Here is a 21799-nt window from a genome sequence, read left to right as displayed (position 1 = left end):
TTAGTCAGACTAAAATTAGTAGTATAGTCGACCCTTGCATTTTTTCTTTTGAAAGCTGTTAATTTGTTTTGATTATGTTTTATATTTCATTTTTCCCGTTTGGGTTTTTTTCACGTTTTTAAAATCAATTTCAGACACTTTGAAAATCTAGCCTGCAATGTTATGACAGAATTGTATAGTAAAGATAGAGAAAATGCTCTTACCACACTGGTTAAAAAGGTTGACCGATATAAATCTACACCTTTGGAAATTGCTGTTTCGCAAAAACTGGAGAAGTTTATGGCACATACAGCCTGTCAAGCAAAGCTCAACAGTATATGGAATGGAGATATTGAAGAATATACACCATTCTGGAGGGTATGTCGAATGCTATTTAAAGTTTCGATTGGTGCAAACAGCGATTATAAGCGTGATAAAACGTTTTAGTTATGAATTCAGGACACAAGTTTGAATTGAGAATTTGCAATTTGAAGATCGCAAATATTAATAAGTTCTGCTAGTCTGTTCAAGGACAAAACATGGTTCTTCCTTTTTAACACGAGATTACTAAGTTGAACTCATTGTCAATGCCGATATATTTTTTCATATATGCAGTGGTTCATATTCCTCCTTTATTTCTGTCAAGTAATTGTTCAAAATCGACAAAGGAACAAAAGGTATAACTTCGAGTATCTAATCTGTTATATTTCTCTATCAACGTATACTAATTTAAACATTCAATAACAAAAACGTGTAGAAGGATATCAGTATTAACGACATTAAGGTTCCAATTCGTATAAAAATCCTATCGGTCACGATATTATTCGAAATGTACTTTTAAAATGCTAGGCCCATCGTAGATCTCAGACCATTTATTGAAAACGCACATCAGAATTCGTTTTGTACTGATGGATTCGTCAAAGATTGTGTTAGATAATGGATAATACGCTACAAAAAGACGTAGATACTCTGTCTAAATGGATCAAGGCTGTTTCGTCGTTGATACAAATCAGAATAAGAACACCGAATGGGTTTATAATGCAAATTCTTTTTAAAAGGACTTGAATTTTTCACAACCCATATCCTTCAGCCAATACACATTTAGTGTTGTCCCCGTGGAAGGCCTCAAACCACATTTTGTTTGTTTGTAAATCACTTTAAATAAAATGTGTTATTTTTTATTTTTAAGGTATGGCCAATTTATTTGCAAAATCAAAATACATGTACATCATAAACTTCTCATAGTCTAAACAGATGTATGTTGTGCTCAATTTGTAGGGTCAAGCACAGATTTTACTTGGCAATACTTGACATAATCTGGACAGTACTAATCATTCACAAATGCGCCTTGACCTAACTCGGCCAGGTTAAGCAAAATATTTGGTCTTTTCAGACTCTGAGTAGTTTGTGTGAACCCCACGACACTTACATTTAACCAAGACTAAACACTTAAATTCAAACAAACAAAAGACGAACAACTGGATCTTCCTTCACTGCATTGGTAACACAAAATACAAGTGCCCTTGCAGAATAGGTTTTATTACTGGGTCTTTTAATGCTACGCGAAACCTTTTTATCAATTATTTGCATCAATTTTATCAGCAATCAAACCCTGACGTTAAATGTGTTGTGAAACTTCATCATTCTGAGGTTGCGTGAATCAGATATGTTAACTTATAAAACTTAAAGATCTTTGATATGAACTATACCTTTTTCCTGGTTTTGTAAAAACATATGCAACACGATGAGTGTCACATGTGGAGCAAGATCTTGTTACCCTTCCAGAGCACCTGAGATCAACCCCAGTTTTTGATGGGGTTTGTATTGCTCAGTCTTTAGTCTTTCTGGTATAGTATTATTTGTCAAATTGACTAATTCATTTTGAACCATGGTGCTGTCAGTTTATTTTCGATTTATGAATTTGAGTGTTCCTCTTGTATCTTTTGTCGCTGTTATATAGAATCTAAGATATTGTTCCTTCTACTGCGGACTTGTTCCTTTATGCGATTGAGGCTGACTTCATGCAGATAAAGGTTAACTTCTGCTAAACAAATGATTTTTCTCACTAAATAATTAGAAATTAGAAGACCATGCCATGAGATAGATTTAACTATTTCTAGTATTGCTTGTTCTCAAATTTGATGGCATGGTGGTCTTCTAATTTCTAACAACATTGACTAACAACTAGAAAACTGTGATGAGAGGCTTTTGTTAACAAAATCATTTCGCCAAAATAGACGATTTCACTGTCTCAATTGCAAAACTTCTATGTCTATGTAGCAACATTCCACCAGTGTCTGCACACGGAGTATATGTTTCCCAGTAAATATAATATGTTATGGCTTGAAGTTCCTACCATGATGTGTTTGATGCAGGTATGCTGCTCAAGAAAAGCTAGTACACAAGGAGAGAATTTGAGATTATCCCTTCGTAAATGGTGTGGATGCCATCACGGGTCGGTTCACTGTCATGTAATATCCGTTTCATAGATGAGAATTGATATATTCCAAGTGTTGTTACAACAAAGCCGTCCCCTTTATTCGAATGTGACCTACTAAATAGCATGTATCACTGGATTTGTAAACATATGAGCAACATGACGAGTGACACAGTAGAGTAGGGTATGCTTACTGCTGTGGATAAAATCCTTTTTGGTCTTTTTCTGACATCATAAGGCATCTGTACAACATGTGACACAATTTGTATAAATGTCTTATGAATATAAATCCAAAAGCAAATTTTGAAGCAATTTTGCTTTGAGTCTTTTTTTACGCTTTATTGTTTCCCTTTTTTCTTTGTGGAACTTTTCCCAGTTGGTACAGAATCTAAGAAAGAATAGTGACATAGCTAAAATGGTTTAACATGTTTGTGTAGACACTATACTTTTAAGCTTAAAGAATGAAAACAAAGTCATAAATACTTCACAAGAAGTACAGCGAAGACAAAAGGTGGATTTAAGCTCATATCTTGCACGGTTTTCACTTAATTTTTTAGGATAAAAGCATGTTATGTTTTAACCCCGCCGCAATTTTGCGCCTGTCCCAAGTCAGGAGCCTCTGGCCTTTGTTAGTCTTGTATGATTTTAAATTTTAGTTTCTTGTGTATAATTCGGAGTTTAGTATGACGTCCATTATCACTGTACTATTATGCATATTTTAGGGGCCAGCTGAAGGACACCTACGGGTGCGGGAATTCTCGCTACATTGAAGACCCATTGGTTGCCTTCGGCTGTTGTTTGCTATATGGTCGGGTGGTTGTCGCTTTGACATATTCACCATTTCCTTTCTCAATTTTATCATAAATTACTCTGCATTGATTTAACTATGATCATTTTTTAAAGGAAATTATTACATTTGAAAGGGAAACTTAATAGTAGAGACGACTATAACAGTAAGAAATGGAAGATTTGTTTGAATATACTGTACATTGTCAAATTAGAATCATATACATGTAACTCCACGGCAGCATTGAATAACCTGTATGTATAGTTTACTTTCAGTTTAGTTTTCTATCATAAAATTTTCAAGATTTGAAAATCATGAAAATAAAGTTAACAAGTTTATGGTGGTGTCTTTTCTCAACATATTATATTTTAGGTTGGTATGGTAGCTTTCCTTCCTATGCTGTTAATTCAAGCAATAGGATTCATAACTTTTAAAACTAAAGAAACAACGTCACAGCGAATAAGTCCAGATAATTATCGAGAAGAGGACACATATCAAAATCAAAATACTGACCAAGGTCACAACAGAATACACCGCTTTTACAATGCACCAGTTACAAAATTTTTTGTCTATATGGTAGGTTTTTCTATTACTAGTATCCTTCCTCTGGTATACAATATTCTATGAAGTTTACAACCAAGCTGACTTCCAACACATCTATATCAAGCTAAAACTTTGTTATCTAATGATAAGATAGAAGCATGTTCAAGATCAGCTGTTCATGATGTATGAATAACCTATGTGTATTTTAAAAACTTTCAATTATGGGTAAACAATTACATTAAACTTATTGTGTCATTATAATACGTTTTTTTTTTTAATTGGCTAACTACAATTTCGCGTTATTCCTTAATCAACTTCGTTACACAATAACATGTACCATTCATGATAACACAAGGTCCCAAAACAAAGGGCACAGGAAAATTAAATAAAAAAATTGAAAGACTCGTGTTCTCATTATCCTAGCTACAAATGTAATTATCAGTATTGACCGTGTGCACATTTTTAGAATAACGCGATTCCGTGCTTCAGACAAAATGTACTACGGTCAACGCTTTGACGCCCGTGGGAAGTTACAAAAAGAAGCATTCAATTTTCAAACACAATTGTTCTTATATCGGATTGTTAGACAAATTTCGATGTTCAGTTTTATGGGTTCCCTTTTCCAAAAAGCATACGCGTTATCCAATGTGACGTATAATCAACTGTTTGTCTAACACAAGCTAGCATATAGGATGTAAACAAAAGCATAAAAAGTTAAGCTGTTCATTCGATTCCATATGTATACTCTTCCAACCTATAGATGTAAACTAAAAAAGGTTTCTTGATCAAGAAAATAATTTTGAAATAACTTATGGTTCACTTAAAATTTGTCCTATGATTTGCCAATAACACGTGGTAAATGTATTTTATGCTATCACATGTTTGTGTTCCATAGTTGATACATTTTTTCTGAATATCAACATTGGACAGCTAGCAACCAAGAAATCAATTAATCGATGAACTAATATAAAATATCATATTTTGATATTCATTCGATAAATTGGGTTTGTTATAAACGAAAACTAACAACCATTATTATATGTTTCCATGCTTTTTAAATGAAAAAAATGTGTGTTACGTGTTCATGATTTGAAATAGGTTAGTTATAAACGAAGATTTACACGTAAAACTAAATGTCATTACTGTTTGATCTAATTTGTTGAAAACAAATTGTCAAATGTGTGTAATAGTATATATTTCAAAAGTATAAGCCATGATTTATATACTAAGCAGTATTAAATTATACATCTGTAATATAAAATGTAAGAAGAATTTATTCAGACAACAATTGTATTTCAAACAACATTTTTTATTAAGACAATCTATATTACATTTGACAAAATGCATGAATATTGTGACCGAATCAAATACATATAATCATGGTTTCTTAAAAATGCAGAGAGTATGCAGCTTTCCCTAAACTGCCAGTTAAAGACATTTTAACAATTAGGTTAAACAAATAACAAAAAACACATTTTTGTATTCAAACAATGACCACTTTACATGCAATTTTAAACAGATTAACACAGAGCTAACATTTTATTCGATAAAACACAACGAAAGTTTTGTCAGTTAAATCTGTAGGTGAAATTAGCCACTCAAAACTCCTCATGTAATCACAATTTGTACTGGAATCTCTCACCGTAGAAGTCATAAGCGCGCTGCAACTGTTAACAATATAATATCAATTTAAGACGAGATTTATTGAAAGGGTTGATATATCAAATTGTATTACCAATATATAATTTTTCTTGAAGATAACATACATGACATTCGTGGTGATCTTTGCGATATTTGTTTTGACTGATTTGTATCCTTTGTCAGAGAATCCGCCATCTATACTTGAATATTTAACTTGGTTGTGGACTTTGTCAATAGCAATAGATGAAGTTAGACAGGTTTGTCTTATATAATTACTTATACATATACGTAATTATGCATGTAAACAAGATACATATTCGTTATAATTTTTTGAATAATTAATGATTGCAATTATTGGTGCATATGCGATCTATTAATTTTTTGTTTTACAAACGATAGCCGATTGATTTCGTGCAAGATATTTGTTTTTATTAGAAATTTATGACGAAGTTGAACTTAGCAAAAAAATAGTATTTCATTTCAGAATAAGAAAACTTTGTTCAATTTACAGCTGAAAAAACTATATTATAGATGCAGATAAACGATATATCCACTTTCTAAAGATAGATAAAACAATTGAAACTTAACATTGCTTTTTTTATTGATTTTTCGTTTACTTAATTTCAAAAAATGTATTTACAGATATATCAAACAAACAAGGGGTCATTTTCAAAAAATCTCAAGTATTGGGCTAACGATGTCTGGAATATATTCGATATCATAATGTATCTCCTGTTCTTGTTGTCTGTTGTGCTACGCTGTTTGCTGAATTCGGACCAGTTTTACTTTGCCAGAATGTCTTATGCAATTACGTTATCGATGTTTATTTTGCGGAGCATGCATTTCTTCTTCATCCAGAGGTATATTGGACCTAAAGTCGTAATGATAGGAAGAATGGTAAGCAAACAATTCAATGACTACGTTATCGAAGTATATCTTGCTCATTTCTAGACCCTCCCTAATTTCTATTCACATTCGTATAGCTTAGACCTTTTTTTTTTGTTGTCTACTTTTCTTATGTATTTGTGCATACATGTCGTTTTTTTCACTACTAGTATTTTATGACATAGTAAAATAAAATTGAACTCATATGTAAGTAAACTGTCGAAAAGAAAAAAAGAAAAAAAAAGCTGCAGATACTATATGGCATTAACAAATATGACGGGCATGGCAACACAAGTCTAAAAACAATTCACAGAAATCATAGTTTAACGGGCCACAACAAATACTGGTCATGTTAGATTTAGATTTTCGCTGTAATAACTGTAATAAGAGTACAATAAAAGCTTAATATGTTGGAGTAGATAATAAAAACTTTTCGCATTGTTTAACATCAGTAGTTTTGCTAACAGTAAAAGCGGACGAGCACACAATGAATCTCATTTTATTTCCACAGCTTGGAGACCTTGGTTTTTTCATCGCTCTATATGCACTGTTTCTAATAAGTTTTGGAATCATGTACCAAGCTATTTTGTTTCCGAATTCGACTTTATCACCTTGGCAACTAATAAAAGATGTTGTTTATTTACCATACTGGCAAGTTTACGGCGAGCTTAATTTGGAACAGATTGAAGGTATCCACTATGATATTAATACGTGTTACTACTTTTAAGCATTAAGACTTAGCTCGTCCTTGTCGACTAGACAATTGCGTGTATCTTCTTCATTTAGTTTTTTGTGTATTCAAAATGTGCATTTAAAAAAAGCAAGTCGAAAAATTCAGAGGTACAACTTACATGACTAAGAATATCTGAACTTTCAAAACACAAATATTTTCAATTTTCAAATAAATGCGAACATTTACAAGTGTAGCAAGCTCTAAGAAAATGAATATAACAACAGCTTTAAGGAAGTTCACTACTCAGTTTCAAATTAATAAGTTTTATATAACATATATCGTTAGGGGATTAATTAAGGACAATAGGTCAATATGCTTGTTTTCGAGATAATAGGCATGGTAATTTTGGCGGGAACGTGTTCTCTCTTAATTTTTCTAAGATTTGTCATTGACAATAGTTCTTAAAAACAATTAAAAAAAAGCAAAGATTTTATAAGACTTTTACGAATGGGTTGTTAATTATACTTGTAACAGATTTATAAAAAAATAAAATGGGCAAATTTTGTTAAGGCATTCAAATTGATAATGCCAGAGGATTCCGAAAGTCTAACAAAAATCCAAAAACATAACAAGAGAACATCCTTAAGTATCGATAACTTTTTTTCCCGTGGGCACATTTATTGAGTCTCATTTTCCAATGAATAATCCTTCCTAAATGCTTCATTAATATACTCAAATAGATAAAATAAAATGACCAACGCTAATCAACAAAACACCTCAGAAAAGGATTCTTTGTTTTTCTATCAATTATTTAAAATAAAGTACTTTGTGTGATCTATCTTCAATTGAATGACTAAGAGGACAGATTAAATTCGAACAAATGCAAATATTTGGTATTTTGTAAAATGATTCAGAAAATTGTAATAAATCATCTATTATAAAAAGTTCAATCCAATAATTGCCAAACTGTGTCAAAACTACCCCCATTAAGAACTACAGTTCTACAATTCAAGATTGTGGTATACAGTTAACGATTGATATTTTTCAAACGTATCACCAACCTAATTTTCATGCTCGTTAGTGTTGACATGGCTTATTGTTGGTATGAACATATTCATATGTTAAATATCTACTTTGAATTGTTCGAAATACCAAATATTGTCTATAGTAGTAAAATAATAAATGAATTTGACAGAACCCCAAAAAAATGCAGCTTCTCCATGATTTGTTTGGCCTTCAATCTTATGTAGTCCAGAGTCATTGTTAATTCGTGCGAAATAATCAAACAGCGTAGGGCAAAAATTAGGCGGAAGTAAAAAAAATATTGAAAGCGTTCCAATCGAAACTATACATTTTGATATGAAAAATATTACAACCTGGTTTGAAATGTTATTTTCAGTGCCAAACTAGAGTATAAAAACACTGATTTAAAAAAAATATATATGGTTTCTGTCAAATTAGGTTTTATATAAGAGAGACAACTTTTCACTAATTCCAAAACTACCGAGTTCAATATACGTTTACATAAAGTAAGTACTAAGACGAAACGCGCGTCTGGCGTTAAGATAGAATTATGATCCTGGTATCAATGATGAGTTTATTTTCAATGTTATATGACTCGGAACCAAATGCAAAAATTCTTATATATATATATAAATATAAAGTTAAAGCAGATGTCAAAATCTAGAACATCAAATTTAACGATGAACTTGAACTCAATGTTAGGTCATTACCTAAGGATCACAATGGAAAATATCCAAGATCTTTGGAATATATGGTTAATGAATTATATCACTATACAGCTTATGAAATTAAAGGTGGCGAGCAATCATCTATTTAATGTATATGAACTCTTTCGACTAAGATCTAAGTGTTACGACATGTCGCAATTTAAAATTAGTTAACAATATTTTGTCGATTTGTTATAAGATTTAAAAAAAAAAAGTGAAATCAAGCCACCACAAATTGTTCAACATGACATTGACCTTTACCTCATTTTCGTTTATATGGACCAAAGAACTCAAATCAAAAGAACTTAATCCTCAAACAACCAATCACAAAAACATTTCAATTATATCAAATACAAAAGGGAATATATATCTTATATGGACTCTCTTTACGGCTTCGGTCACGAATTTAAAAAAAAATCATATTGGCCCAAAAGAAAGCAGTTTTGTAAAATTATCAAAATGTAAATTTTAGATATCTAATAAAGTAAGACCTACAAATAAGTCCACATGACCAAACTTGAACAATTTCTCATCAAATTGTGTAATCTTTTACAAAAGTCTTCTGAATTAACAGAGACAAATGTAACCAAACTTTGCCACAATCAGCATTAAGGTATCTAGTTTACGAAATGTGTCAAATGACCGTGCCTGTCAACGAACATGGCAGACACGGCTTAAAATAGATCATAGGGGAACAAAGCAGTTTTGAAATTTCTCTGAATAGGAATACCAGTAGAGCGACATAGGCTCAATGGAGCTCCTTATTACCAAAGGCAATCATACCACATCCCATCAATTGTGTATAAGAAATTATACATTGAGAACGCGCCATCCAGATTTGTTCTATTCCCACTTTGGATAATCATTCACATTCTTATGTAATAGAGTTTACTGTTTATATAACTTGTTTAACTAAATTGAAAAGTAGTACTTATACGTTTAATCTTTTAGGCGACAAACCTACGAACTGTACACGTAATCGTCAGCTCTACACGGATGGACCAACACTACGATGTCCAATAAAAAACCAGTTCAATGCGGTGATGCCGGCTGTGTATCTAATTTTGACAAATATTCTGTTAGTGAATATTATTATTGCGATGTTTTCGTAAGTATTAGATACATATATATGGCTTGACATTTAGACATTCGAAGGTTGTCACCATTAACTATTACAGAATAGTGACAAGATAAACTGGAATTGTACTGTTCGATGTGTACACTTGATCTACGCATTTTTAGTACTCGCAATAACATAAATCGCAATATTTATTCTGTTCAATATTCGAAATAGGTAATTTCTTTTTTTCTAATTGTAAGGTGTTAATATTAAAAAGATGATGTATTATTATTGCCAATTAAACAACTCTCTACAAGAAACAATATGACACAGAAGGAGGTACACCACTAATTCATGGTCCCATTGCGTTCTATGTTAAATTCCTCCGTTTCAAGAAGGAACACCTCTTTGTTTTAAGTTCAAATAAAGTGGCAATCACTGCATTTCAAAGCAACACTTTATGGTGTCTTCTACTGAAAAAAATCAACATACCTTTAATGGCATATACGAAAGAACTGGTTCCCGGAACTTTGGATGTACCAAAACAGGTACTTCAAATCTGACAAACAGACAAAATGAACCCTCTTTTTAAAATTTGATGCAGTTTTTTTGATATTCATAATTAAAAGTCTAAAAGTGTTCTACAATGATCACCAGTCCTTCAGCTTGTATTTCATACCAAAAATACCTAAATATTCTATATATTTTGAAAGTTAAACTCATGCGTAGGAACTATTTTGTGTTAAATATGTATTACTTTCTGGTATGTGCTTTCTGGCCGGGCCTTAATTAGTGGTGTTACACCTATAACAGGACCTAACTTGCTATATTGACTTGAGCTTTACTTAATTTCATTCTATGATCTATTTCAAGCAATAAAAAACATATAAAGCTTTAGTCCAAATACTATTTTACTAATTTTAAGCTCAAATTGGACTGGTAGTAACATATGGGTTATTCAAAGACAGCTGCATATGGCTATTACCAATGGCCAATATACTTTTTATATTCTCAATATCATTTTTTATTTATTAATTTCTATTAGGAAAGATATGTGCTTACCAATAGTCATTTTTTTATCAGAGGTTCTACATTAAATAAAAATATATTAGTCAAAACTTAAGACATAAATGAGAAAATTATCCCCCTTTTTTCTTTAAATTGAAAAATTGCTTTTGTTTTGTATAAACCATAATTCTGTGGTTAAACATAGATTATTAAGAGCAATGTATATATCCCTCAGCTAGATAACTTGCTAAACTGGTTCAAAATTGAATGTACAGTGAGATTCTAGAATTCGTATATGAGTATATACCATATGCCTAGATTGTAAAAGGCTACCATAAGAAAAACAATAAAACTTGAAAAATGATGATTATTTTGACCAAGAGCTTTTTTGTACCATACACAAGTCATAAAATACATGTTTTATTGATTTCAATCACAACAAATGCAAAAATAAGAATTTTGAGTCAAGTCTTAACTGCATGCATGTTGTATGACCATAAAAGGCTAAAATACTTGAGTATGCCAATTAAAGAGCTTAAATTTCCCATAAACAGGATGGTTCACCAAAAAAAGATGTTAAACATGATTACTAACATCAAATTTAACTTATTTTCATTGGAATAGGTACAACTTCTAAAAAATGGATTTCTGATGATTCTTTGTAATAGGAAGTACACCACTAATTCATGGTCCCATTGCTTTCTATGTTAAATTCCTCCGTTTCAAGAAGGAACATTTCTTTTGTTTTAAGTTCAAATAAAGTGGCAATCATTGCATTTCAAAGCAACACTTTATGGTGTCTTCTACTGAAAAAATCAACATACCTTTAATGGCATATAAGAAAAAACTGGTTCCCGGAACTTCGGATGTACCAACACAGGTACTTCAAATCTGACAAACAGACAAAATGAACCCTCTTTTTAAAATTTGATGCAGTTTTTTAATATTCATAACTAAAAGTCTAAAAGTGTTCTACAATGATCACCAGTCCTTCAGCTTTCATTTCATACCAAAAATACCTAAATATTCTACATATTTTAAAAGTTACACTCATGCGTAGGAACTATTTTGTGTTAATTATGTACTACTTTCTGGTATGTGCTTTCTGGCCGGGCCTTAGTTAGTGGTGTTACACCAGAAGTTAAAGACTATAGATATAGGTTTATTCAATATAAACAAACAAGCCTGCATTAGATGATTACATGCTCGAACAAACAATGAATAAAAAAACAATAAGCATTTGTTTCATTTTTGTTTTTGCCTTTGTTACAATGTAAAAAACAATTAAGAATTAGCAATTGCAAAATTCCTCATAATATTGTAAAAAGTGTTTATTTTTATCTAATGCGGAGATACATCTTTATTTCATACTATAAGTTTATTACAACAACAAAAGATACACTGTGGATTCATTAATATGCGTTGGATACCAATTATCGTGGCTTTCGTGGGTATAGTCTAACCACTAAATTAAATGTTCAACGAATTACATATTTTCTATATGCTTGAATGTTTGCTTCGGCAAAACCGTGAAATTGAATATCCATGAACATGCAAGTTTTCTTTAATCCAAGAAAATTGGTACCCACGAAAATGAATGAATCCACAGTATGTAGTAATAATTTTTTTTTCACAGGCGAACATTCGACACAGTACAGGACAACTCTGAAATGATTTATAAATTCCACATGTATGCATTGGTACATGAATACCATGACAGACCAATGTTTCCAATACCGATAATTATACACGTCTGGAGATTAATTGTGTTTTATCGCGACATTAAACGGACTCCTGAAAAGTACGGGAGCGCCTTTGGTAAATATTGCCAATTTATGTCGAAAAGCATTGTAATTCTGTATTTACTACAAGTGCATTATGCTGTAAAAAAAGAAGATAACGTGTGAATGCAAAGTTAATAACTCTGCACTAGATACCACCAAAATGACACAGAAATTGAAAACTATTTGTAACATTACGGCCTTTCAAACTGAGCAAATTTGATACCGCAGAGTCAGCTATAATAGGTGCCGAAGTTACAAACACAAAACAATGCAAAGAACAAAACTAACGGTATTATTCAATTTTGAAAAAAATAACAAAAAAAGGTATTTGAAACACAAACATTGACAAAAGTCAAGCAAGCAAAATCTCTATAACACTTGTATTTTAACAATTACCGATACAATATATCGAATATTTTCGTTTGAAAAATGATTCCACAAACAATTTATCAAATTTCAAAATGTTTAATCAGATACCTATAAAGAACATTTCATTAAATACAATGAAAATACATTTTTTTTGTAATTTTGTTACGATTCTTTTAGTTTTTTATTTTTTAATTTTCGGTAGAAAGTGATGCCGGCAATATGACACTTTAATCATTTTAACAATACATTATATTTATGATATAGTTTCTGATATGATATACTAGTTCTGAAATAGTATTGAATGCTGAAAATGGTTTTTAAAAACTGTAGCCCATCATTGTGTTATAGGCACATTTATATGTATTGCGTTAATCAGTGAATCAAAGTTTTGAGAAAACTCAATGCTTATATATCAAATATTTCGTAATATTTTCTAAGCAACAAAAAAAAAGAAACTTTCGAAACGTTGTAACGTTTTTAAGAGATATTATGAAATATACTCATTGGAAAACACCACAACGACTGCTGATGAGGATGTGACTACTGATTTGAAATATCTAACAAAAAAATACTTTGTCAGTTAGAAAGCAGGTCACGGATTGACCCTAAGTCTATCAGCAACAATAGAGTCACGTGATCGTAAAATTCAGTTAAACTACACATGAGACAAACATCATTGTCATATTGTACTCACTAAGATACCACTGACATGATACAAACTTATTAAATCAAAAAATGTTTAATATGCATAGTTTAAACTCGTCAAAACTTACATGTCAACTCAAAGTCCCTTTTTCTTCATTTTATCTTCAAACTGTCTCTTGATCGAAAAATCTAAATATTTTCGTGGAAACTATAAATGAAAAAAAACTCTCTGAAAGCATTGCGTATTTCCAATCAGTAGTTTTTGAGTAATGAAATTTTCAAATTTACTAATTAAGTCAGTATTTTTAGTTATAATTTTGAGGAAAATGGGTGAGGGATACAAAAAATGATTTTACCAGAACTATAAACATCCCATATAACTTTTACTTTTCAAATTTCTTAGATATGTATTTTTTCAAAGATGTATAACAAGGAAAAGGAAGTTGAAATAATATGAATTTGGTTCTTTAAACAGAGAAAAATCACAAATTTACAAAATTGACAACATGGTAAATTTGACACGAAAAAGCATCAAAATATGATAATACTTTCTTACATTAACACTTACCTATAGTTTATTTTAGTTGATTTTATTCAGATTGGTCTACTTCATCTTTATTGAGAGTATGAAAAAAAGTTTAATTGTAGAACTTTGATTTTTTTTCACGATAATAGCCCAAAAATGGGTAAAAATTTATGAAAAATTGGGAAATCATAAGAATTTGATACTTTCAAAGGGAGTAGAAACAAAAGAATCGCACCATCATGTGATTTTTTCTTCGCCAATTATTTTTTACAGTCATATAAACCAAAAAATCAGGTAAGGAAAAACAGTTTTATTCTAGAACTTGTTTGCTCCTCAGAGGTGTATATCCACAAGACAAACACTAGATATGAATATTTAGGCAACATAGTTTTGATTACGCACAACGTCAAGTTATTTTAAACACGAAAAGATGGGGGGTCGCCACATTTTGCTAGTGGTTATCTCCCTTTGCTATTACATGTAACAGTCAAAAATAAAAATCCAGTTGAATCAATAAAAGAAATTCTTATTTTACAAAACTCAAGAATAAATAAATAAAATTCAATTTACACTATGTTATTATAATATAAAGAACAGAAACTGTCCTACTTTTCAGCAAAGGATTAAAGGTATAAATTAAAAGTAAAAAAATGATAAAAGTCTAGAAATGTTACATTTAAACCTATGTGAATTTATGTAAATGTACTCTAGTTAACGAAATTTAATTTTCAATTCTTTTTGTCATCATATCACTCTTCCTGTGGTTATTATCAAAACATAACATTTACTATATTATCTAAAAAAAAGTAAATAACTGATAAGAACTTAGTACAATTATACATTTTGTTATTTGTTATTAAATAATGCTCATTTTGTTGTAGTACATGATGTTCAGGCTGCCGAAATTGAAAGACTACATGTCGTTGAAAAAAATGCATTCGAAACTTATCAACACGGACCTGAGTATGCTCGTAGTAGATATGATGCGAAGAACATGATGACTGACGAAAGGTAAAATATTATTATTCATTCGAAACAGATAACATTATATAAATAACACATAGCTGTTATTTAATTTATTATACTGAATGTCCTATCATTATTGTCTTTTACAATTTAATTGTATATTAAAGGTATTTTCAATGACGTCACGTACATATCAACGTTACATTCAGGTATAATAATAAAAACCAGCAAAAGTTAAGCAATATGTTTTTTTTTTGTTGTTTTTTTTTTGACAGTCAAATAATAAATTCTGATTAAAAAAACGTAGAACTTAAGCATTGCATTTATTTTCCTTTAAATTGTCGATTTTGATTGATCTAGACTAGAGGGTAACATTAACAAAAATGGTCATCCTCTCAGCCATGTGATAGAGTAAATTAACACCCTCGTATTAGCCAATCAAAATATGGCATTTTAACGTGAAGTATAATAAAACAGATTGTTGATGTTCACTTTTACCCTGTATTCGTTATTTTTACATATCTGCTTAATTAAGGCTCTTACTGGTTGTTTTTGTGGGATTTTTTTTTTTTGGCCTCTTTTGGATAGTATGTATCCATGTTGAACAAACGATTAAAAAAGTATAGTTATAAATTGTCATATATTATAGTGAGAGAAAAACCATTATTTAATTGGAATGACCGGGTTTTTTTTTTAAACAGCTATTGTTTTGTTATGACAGTCCTTATAAGTTTCAGACTTACTCACATTAGTAAAAATCTCATTCAGTTCTTTTAACATTTGTAAGACATTGCTTTCAGTGGCGTAGCTAGGTCATTTCTACATGTACGCCCGAACCTGTGTTAAGGTCTATGGGACCAAAGCTGGTCAACGAGGCGAAGTCCCAAAAAGGTAACGAGTTATGGAGAATGAGATACGATTCCTGTCATAAATAAAACTCATCTATAGCAACATACTTTAGAATCTAAATGTTGTATTTGTTCTGTTTAATTCATTCGTTGTGCTAATTTAAAACATAGTGGTCAGAGAGAAAATGTCCAAACCAATAACTTTGAAATATGTTTAAAAGAAGCCCTGGGGTAAAGCATTCAATTGACAAAAAAAAATACATCCTTAATGAACATGAAATAATTAGAATTCGTAAAGAGTCCTGTGGTATAACCTGAGATGTTGTTCTCATGCGAAGCTACTTTAGGATTAAGATTAAGACTTTTCCTAAGACCATCTTATGACACTTTGTTGTCCTCAGTTGTGATCTATAAGCTCTCTTAACTTAAGACATATCCAACTTTTCGTCCGACCTTTATGACACCTAATCATCCTACCTGTAGGACACGTCTCAGATAATAATTTGCAAACGCATGCTTTGTTTACTGAATACAATGCCTTTCTGTCTCTTCACTTTACTTTAAAAAAAATCATATATTTTCTTTAGATATTTTTTCTCGATCTTGAATATAAACGTTTGCCCAATTTTCATGAGAACCTATGGAGGTTCATAAGTTTATCATGGAAAGAAATTCCCAGACTGTCAGTACAGAACTGAAAAACGAACTAGAAAAATACTTTCAAAGTTTTTGCTTTAGACATTAATAAAAAAAAAAGTTTCTTCCGAAGTTTCATAACATTCGATGTACGTTTGACAAAGTAAGTGATATGTGTAAAAATTTAAAACCCCAAACTGTAACTACTTGTTTTGAAACTGCGAATAAAAAAGTAATTTATCCGTTAAACACAGGAACATTTAACGTATACTTCATCAGTATGCTCTGGATACTCTTTTGCTATTTGGTTTAACATAGCATTTCGTCCCTTTTATTCCCAATTGAAAAAATAAGTACAAGGCTCTTGTGCTTTTGATCAGTTCTTTTCATTTTTAGATTGCTATTTTTTTTTTTGTTATCAAAATTCACGTGTACGGCCGGGCTTTTTGACGTAAAAGTAGCTACGCGCCTGGCTTTCAATAATGAAACGTATGTCAAGTCTTTGTTTATACTATTTTAAAGATTTGTTACTCTACCCATATACAATTTGACAACAACAACAAACAAAATAAACTATAATATAAAATATTCATATTTAGGTTAAACATTTGCAAATAATGCATCTTCTGGTAATGCATGATTTGTACATGTTTACGTAACATATGTTGGTTAGATTCAGTTTATAAACGAATTGAAAAGTATAATGAGATAAAGATCATCTTTTGAATGTAAACAGTAAACCCAGAAATATTAATATGTAATTATGTAATTATCGTCCTTCCTTACGCCTATATCACACTGCTCTGTCACTCAGTAATTCTCGTATCTAGACTTAAAACGAGACCAGGCATTATCAGTGACGTCACCATGTGAGAGTAGAAGTTATCAGCGACGTCACAATGCGAGAGGAGACGTTATCAAGCTTGCTTTCGTCAATCGTAAAACTGTCTTAGGGAGAGGGAAAAAGACCACTAATATAACGATAAATAGATAATCGGGTTTTCTTGGTATAGATATCGTACAATATCAGCCGCTCGACACAGTGCAATATACTTAATGCAAATTTCCTATTCTATTCATTCCTACTGACCTTTCATTAGCCCCGCCAAACCATAAAAACATCCTATAATATCAGCACTGGTTCCTAAAACCTTACACGCTGAGCCCGATGTTTGAAGTTCCGGAACAATTCATAGCCATTCCGGCATAGGTTAACGGATTCTTATTTCTACTTCATATTTGCGCTTTGTTGTTATTAGCATGAACATGAACACAAACGTATCTTTTTAAAATGATTAACTCCCATGACTTCTGCATTATTGCAATATAGGACATTCATTTCGGGTACATTTTGTATAACTACCATCAAAATTAGTTTAGACTTCATTACTTAATTTGCTTTCCGCTATATAGATGATGTTCTCTCACTAAATAATTCTAAATTTTGTGACTTTGTTGAACGCATCTATCCCATCGAAATAGAGATAAAAAAAAATACAACAGATTCAGTTAAGTCGGCCTCATATCTTGACTTACATCTAGAAATTGACAATGAGGGTCGTTTGAAAACAAAACTATACCACAAAAGAACTTTCCATTTGTGAAACTTCCATTTTTAATTAGCAAAATCCATGCAGCAGATACATACGGGGTATATATCTTCCAATTGATACCATATTCCCGTGCTTGTATTTCCTATCATGATGTTCTTGCTAGAGGGTTGCTGCTCACAAGGAAGCTAGTAAGCCAAGAGTTCCAAATGGTGAAGTGGTAATCATCGTTTCGTAAATTTTACGGAGGCAATTCTGGAAAAACCTTTTCACATATGATATCTTATATGATCCTTACGTCGTAACTACAATCTCCTTCCCTTTCATGAATGTGACCTCACGAATTTGACTATTTACCGGATTTGTTATAACAAGAACAACACGACGGGTGTCCACATGTGGAGCTGGAGGTGCTTACCTTTCCGGAGCGCCTGATATCATCCCTAGTTTTGGATGGGGTGAAAAACGGGGGGGGGGGGGGTCGTGTCGCTTTATTTTTCTATGTTGTGCCATGTGTACCATTGTTTGTCTGCTTGACTTTTTCATTTCTAGCCATGGCGTTGTCAGTTTATTTTCGATTTATGAGTTTGACTGGCCCTCTGGTATCGTTCGTCCCTCTTTTAATTACTTTGCCATTTGCCTTTTTTTATTGATTTCTTTTTTTTTTTCTTTTCATAACAAAGTTCATACAACTGTATCATTTCGAAATTTAGAATAAGTGAAAATTTACTGTCTGGGTTGTCTGTAAATAAATTAAGCACTTATTATAGTCAATGCATCTAATTAGCTGATGGAATAAATCAGTAATGTTCAGATCAACACAGAAGAAAGCGAAGGAGGTGATTAAAAGTAGAAAGGTTAAAAGATGTACATGTATGCCATCAAAACGACGTATCTGATTGTTTGACTGAGGGATCTTCGTTCTGTATCATCGACACTATAATTCAGTGACAATAGATTAAACATAACCTAAATTAATTTTAAATAATTATTTGAACATGTGTCTAGTCATTGGCAATTTGGAAATTGTTCTGATTTTATCTTTAAAAATTGAAAATGGGAATGGAATATATTTCAGAGAAAACAACACGTAGAAAGAGCGACTGTTGAACACCACCATTGATTCTTCAACACAGGGAGGAAATTCCGCAGGTCCCTAATAAAAAAAAACATTCTAGTTCAAATAAAATGACTGACAAACAAAACATATAAATGAGCTAAAATTCCAGGAAAAAACATACAAGACTAACAAAGCCTGGAGCTTCCTGAATTGGGATACAAGAGCGCAACGGGTTTTTAAAATATTTTTGGAGATCTCAACCCTCACACAATACCTCTAGATACAAGATAAACGCACATCAATACGCACAGTCAAACTAAGTTTAAAAGAGTCTTGTCCGATGTCCAAATCGGAAACACAAGATACCGCGCAAAATGACAATGTTACATAAATAAGCAAAGGACTTCTAGCAGTTACATCATGTCAGGTCCAGACCTTATTTTAACTGAATGAAAGAGTACATGTATGTCTTTATGTAATGAAAATCCAGAACAATTTCTTCCGTTCAGGGTCAAGGATCATACTATCATAAACAATATTAGAAACGCATTATCCGTATCATGTCCACTACTGGTTTTCGAATAAATGTATTTATTTCCGATGCAAAATCCCTATGTTATCAATATCAATACCAAAATATGCTGTCCTTAATAACCAAACCACAGTATCGTAACTATATCCTTTCTTAATTAGTCTGTGTAAATGTTTGATTAGCTTTTGAGGGGAAAACCGACATGTTTGTGCTTTGTTAAGAGTATTATTGAAGATTGAATGTGGAATACATGAAAGAACAAGATGTCTGCTTGATGATTTACAAATATTATCCTTGTACTGGTGATGAAATTTAGTAAATGCTTTGATTAGTTTGTTATATCAAAAACTCTAGTGTAATAATTTCTAAATGATACAGACATTGCTCTCCTTCAAATCAAATACGTTTGTATATACTTTCAAAACTCCAGCTTCAAATTTGACATTGGTGCTTATTTTACCTTGGCCCAAGGCTTAAATACGCACATGAACAATACAGCTCCGACAAGTGTTTCTAAGATTAATGCTCTGTATCCATAATTTAAACATCCGAAAACTTCAAGTTATTAATAAACATTGTTGACATTTTCATTTCATCAAGTGATAATAGTTATATTCGCTTTGCCTCGATTACTTAGAAATTACCATTTGATTTTTAATGACGCGTAAAACATTTCAGGGATATAAACAAGGAAATGGAATCAACACCTACCCAGCAAAACATCAAGGATTTACGAGAGGAAATGCATCAAATGAGAGACACTTTGATTCAGGAGATAAGACATTTGGATTATCGACAACCAGTTGTAGCATCAGTTTATCAAAGGCGATAATATGACATTAAAAGATGCTCGAATACAGTTTGCATAACACATCGTCGGCTCTTACTAATCATTTTTTTGCAACTAAGTACTGTTTTAAACTGCGATCAGGTTTGAGTTATATAGACTTTTTGACAATTGATATGAAATAAACAGTAAAAGTAATAGTGCATCGCGTTAAAAACACATATATTCACACATAAGTTTTATTTACGTAGAGCGGTAGGTCATTATTTAAGTTTGGTGTGTTTGTTTTTTTGCATTTCTAAGTTGGTCTTGTCATAATTGTATGTGTTGTAAAAGATCAAGATTAAGTTTTGCTTTGCCACAAGTTTTGCTTTAAAATATGTTGACTTTTTTAAATTTGTAAAAGGTTTTCTTCGGGGTCATGAGCACCTAAAGATGTGGTATAAATGTTATAAAACTGATTGAAAGTAACCTTTTTATGTATTTCGAATTCATTTATGTACATAAAAATAGCATGACTCGCGTATGCAGTAAAACAGTTTTCATTCTCAGTGAATCTTGAATAATTAGTAAACATGAAAACTTAATCAATATGTTGTATCTACATGTACTAACTTTTTTAGTATGTTTCTCTATAATAAAGTGTTTAAGAAATTACAGTTAAGTTTTTTCAGTCATATAGAAACAAAAGCAGATTGCAAGCGTTTGATAAATATAGTTGGGTGCTGACCAAGTATTAAATGTAAAAGGGCGGAAAAGTTAACTCTTCGATCACTCGGACATTTCCGAAGACATAGAATGTAAACGGGCGTTTGCTTTTGTGTTTGTTTTTTTTTTTTTTTTCGCGTTCACGCGTTGTCAATCTTGTAAAAGAAAATATTAAAAATCCACCATTTTAAGTTATTGAAACTGATGTTTTGCAATTTATTTAAGTCATTATTTCGAATTAAAAGTGTTTTTAAATTGTGACGGGTTCAAACACATTTACGGTAATTATTGAGGTAAAAGTCGTTTTAGCAAAATAAAAAATTGAAGTTAACTAATTAAATATGTGCACACGAGGTCATGCACGTTTATTTGATTTGGTTTTGCACCCAACTGTAGACATGCTCATAGTTTCATGTGAAAGGTAAAATGTAACCAAAGGGGTTACAATTTAATGCAAGCAAGTATATACACATGTTTGTATATGTATATGTATATGAAATTGTGAATTAGTGATTTATATTTAAAAATGGTTTAATTCTCATGAAGATGTTTATGCAAAATGCAACTACAGAATATTCAATATTAAAGTTCTGTCATTTATCATTCATATGAAATGAAAATACATGCCTTTTCCACAATCACTTT

The 21799-nt window shown here is 31.4% G+C and overlaps 2 protein-coding genes across 2 annotated transcripts; both read left to right on the top strand.

The window, feature by feature from the left end:
* The first annotated feature begins 2312 nt into the window (after window positions 1–2312).
* LOC143043824 (transient receptor potential cation channel subfamily M member 1-like) lies at window positions 2313–8355 on the top strand. The gene is made up of 6 exons (XM_076216002.1): window positions 2313–2354; window positions 3576–3779; window positions 5504–5644; window positions 6030–6284; window positions 6784–6961; window positions 8345–8355. The coding sequence occupies exons 1-6, from the start codon at window positions 2313–2315 to the stop codon at window positions 8353–8355; spliced, it is 831 nt and encodes a 276-aa protein (XP_076072117.1).
* A 1306-nt stretch (window positions 8356–9661) lies between these two features.
* LOC143043669 (transient receptor potential cation channel subfamily M member-like 2) lies at window positions 9662–21115 on the top strand. The gene is made up of 4 exons (XM_076215867.1): window positions 9662–9783; window positions 12380–12561; window positions 14949–15078; window positions 20338–21115. Exons 1-4 carry the CDS (start codon window positions 9719–9721, stop codon window positions 20489–20491), a joined length of 531 nt encoding a protein of 176 aa, XP_076071982.1. The 5' UTR covers window positions 9662–9718; the 3' UTR covers window positions 20492–21115.
* Window positions 21116–21799: the final 684 nt, after the last annotated feature.

Source organism: Mytilus galloprovincialis, chromosome 8 (assembly GCF_965363235.1).
Source record: "Mytilus galloprovincialis chromosome 8, xbMytGall1.hap1.1, whole genome shotgun sequence".
Taxonomy (NCBI): domain Eukaryota; kingdom Metazoa; phylum Mollusca; class Bivalvia; order Mytilida; family Mytilidae; genus Mytilus; species Mytilus galloprovincialis.
This window is presented reverse-complemented; position numbering and strand designations above follow the sequence as displayed.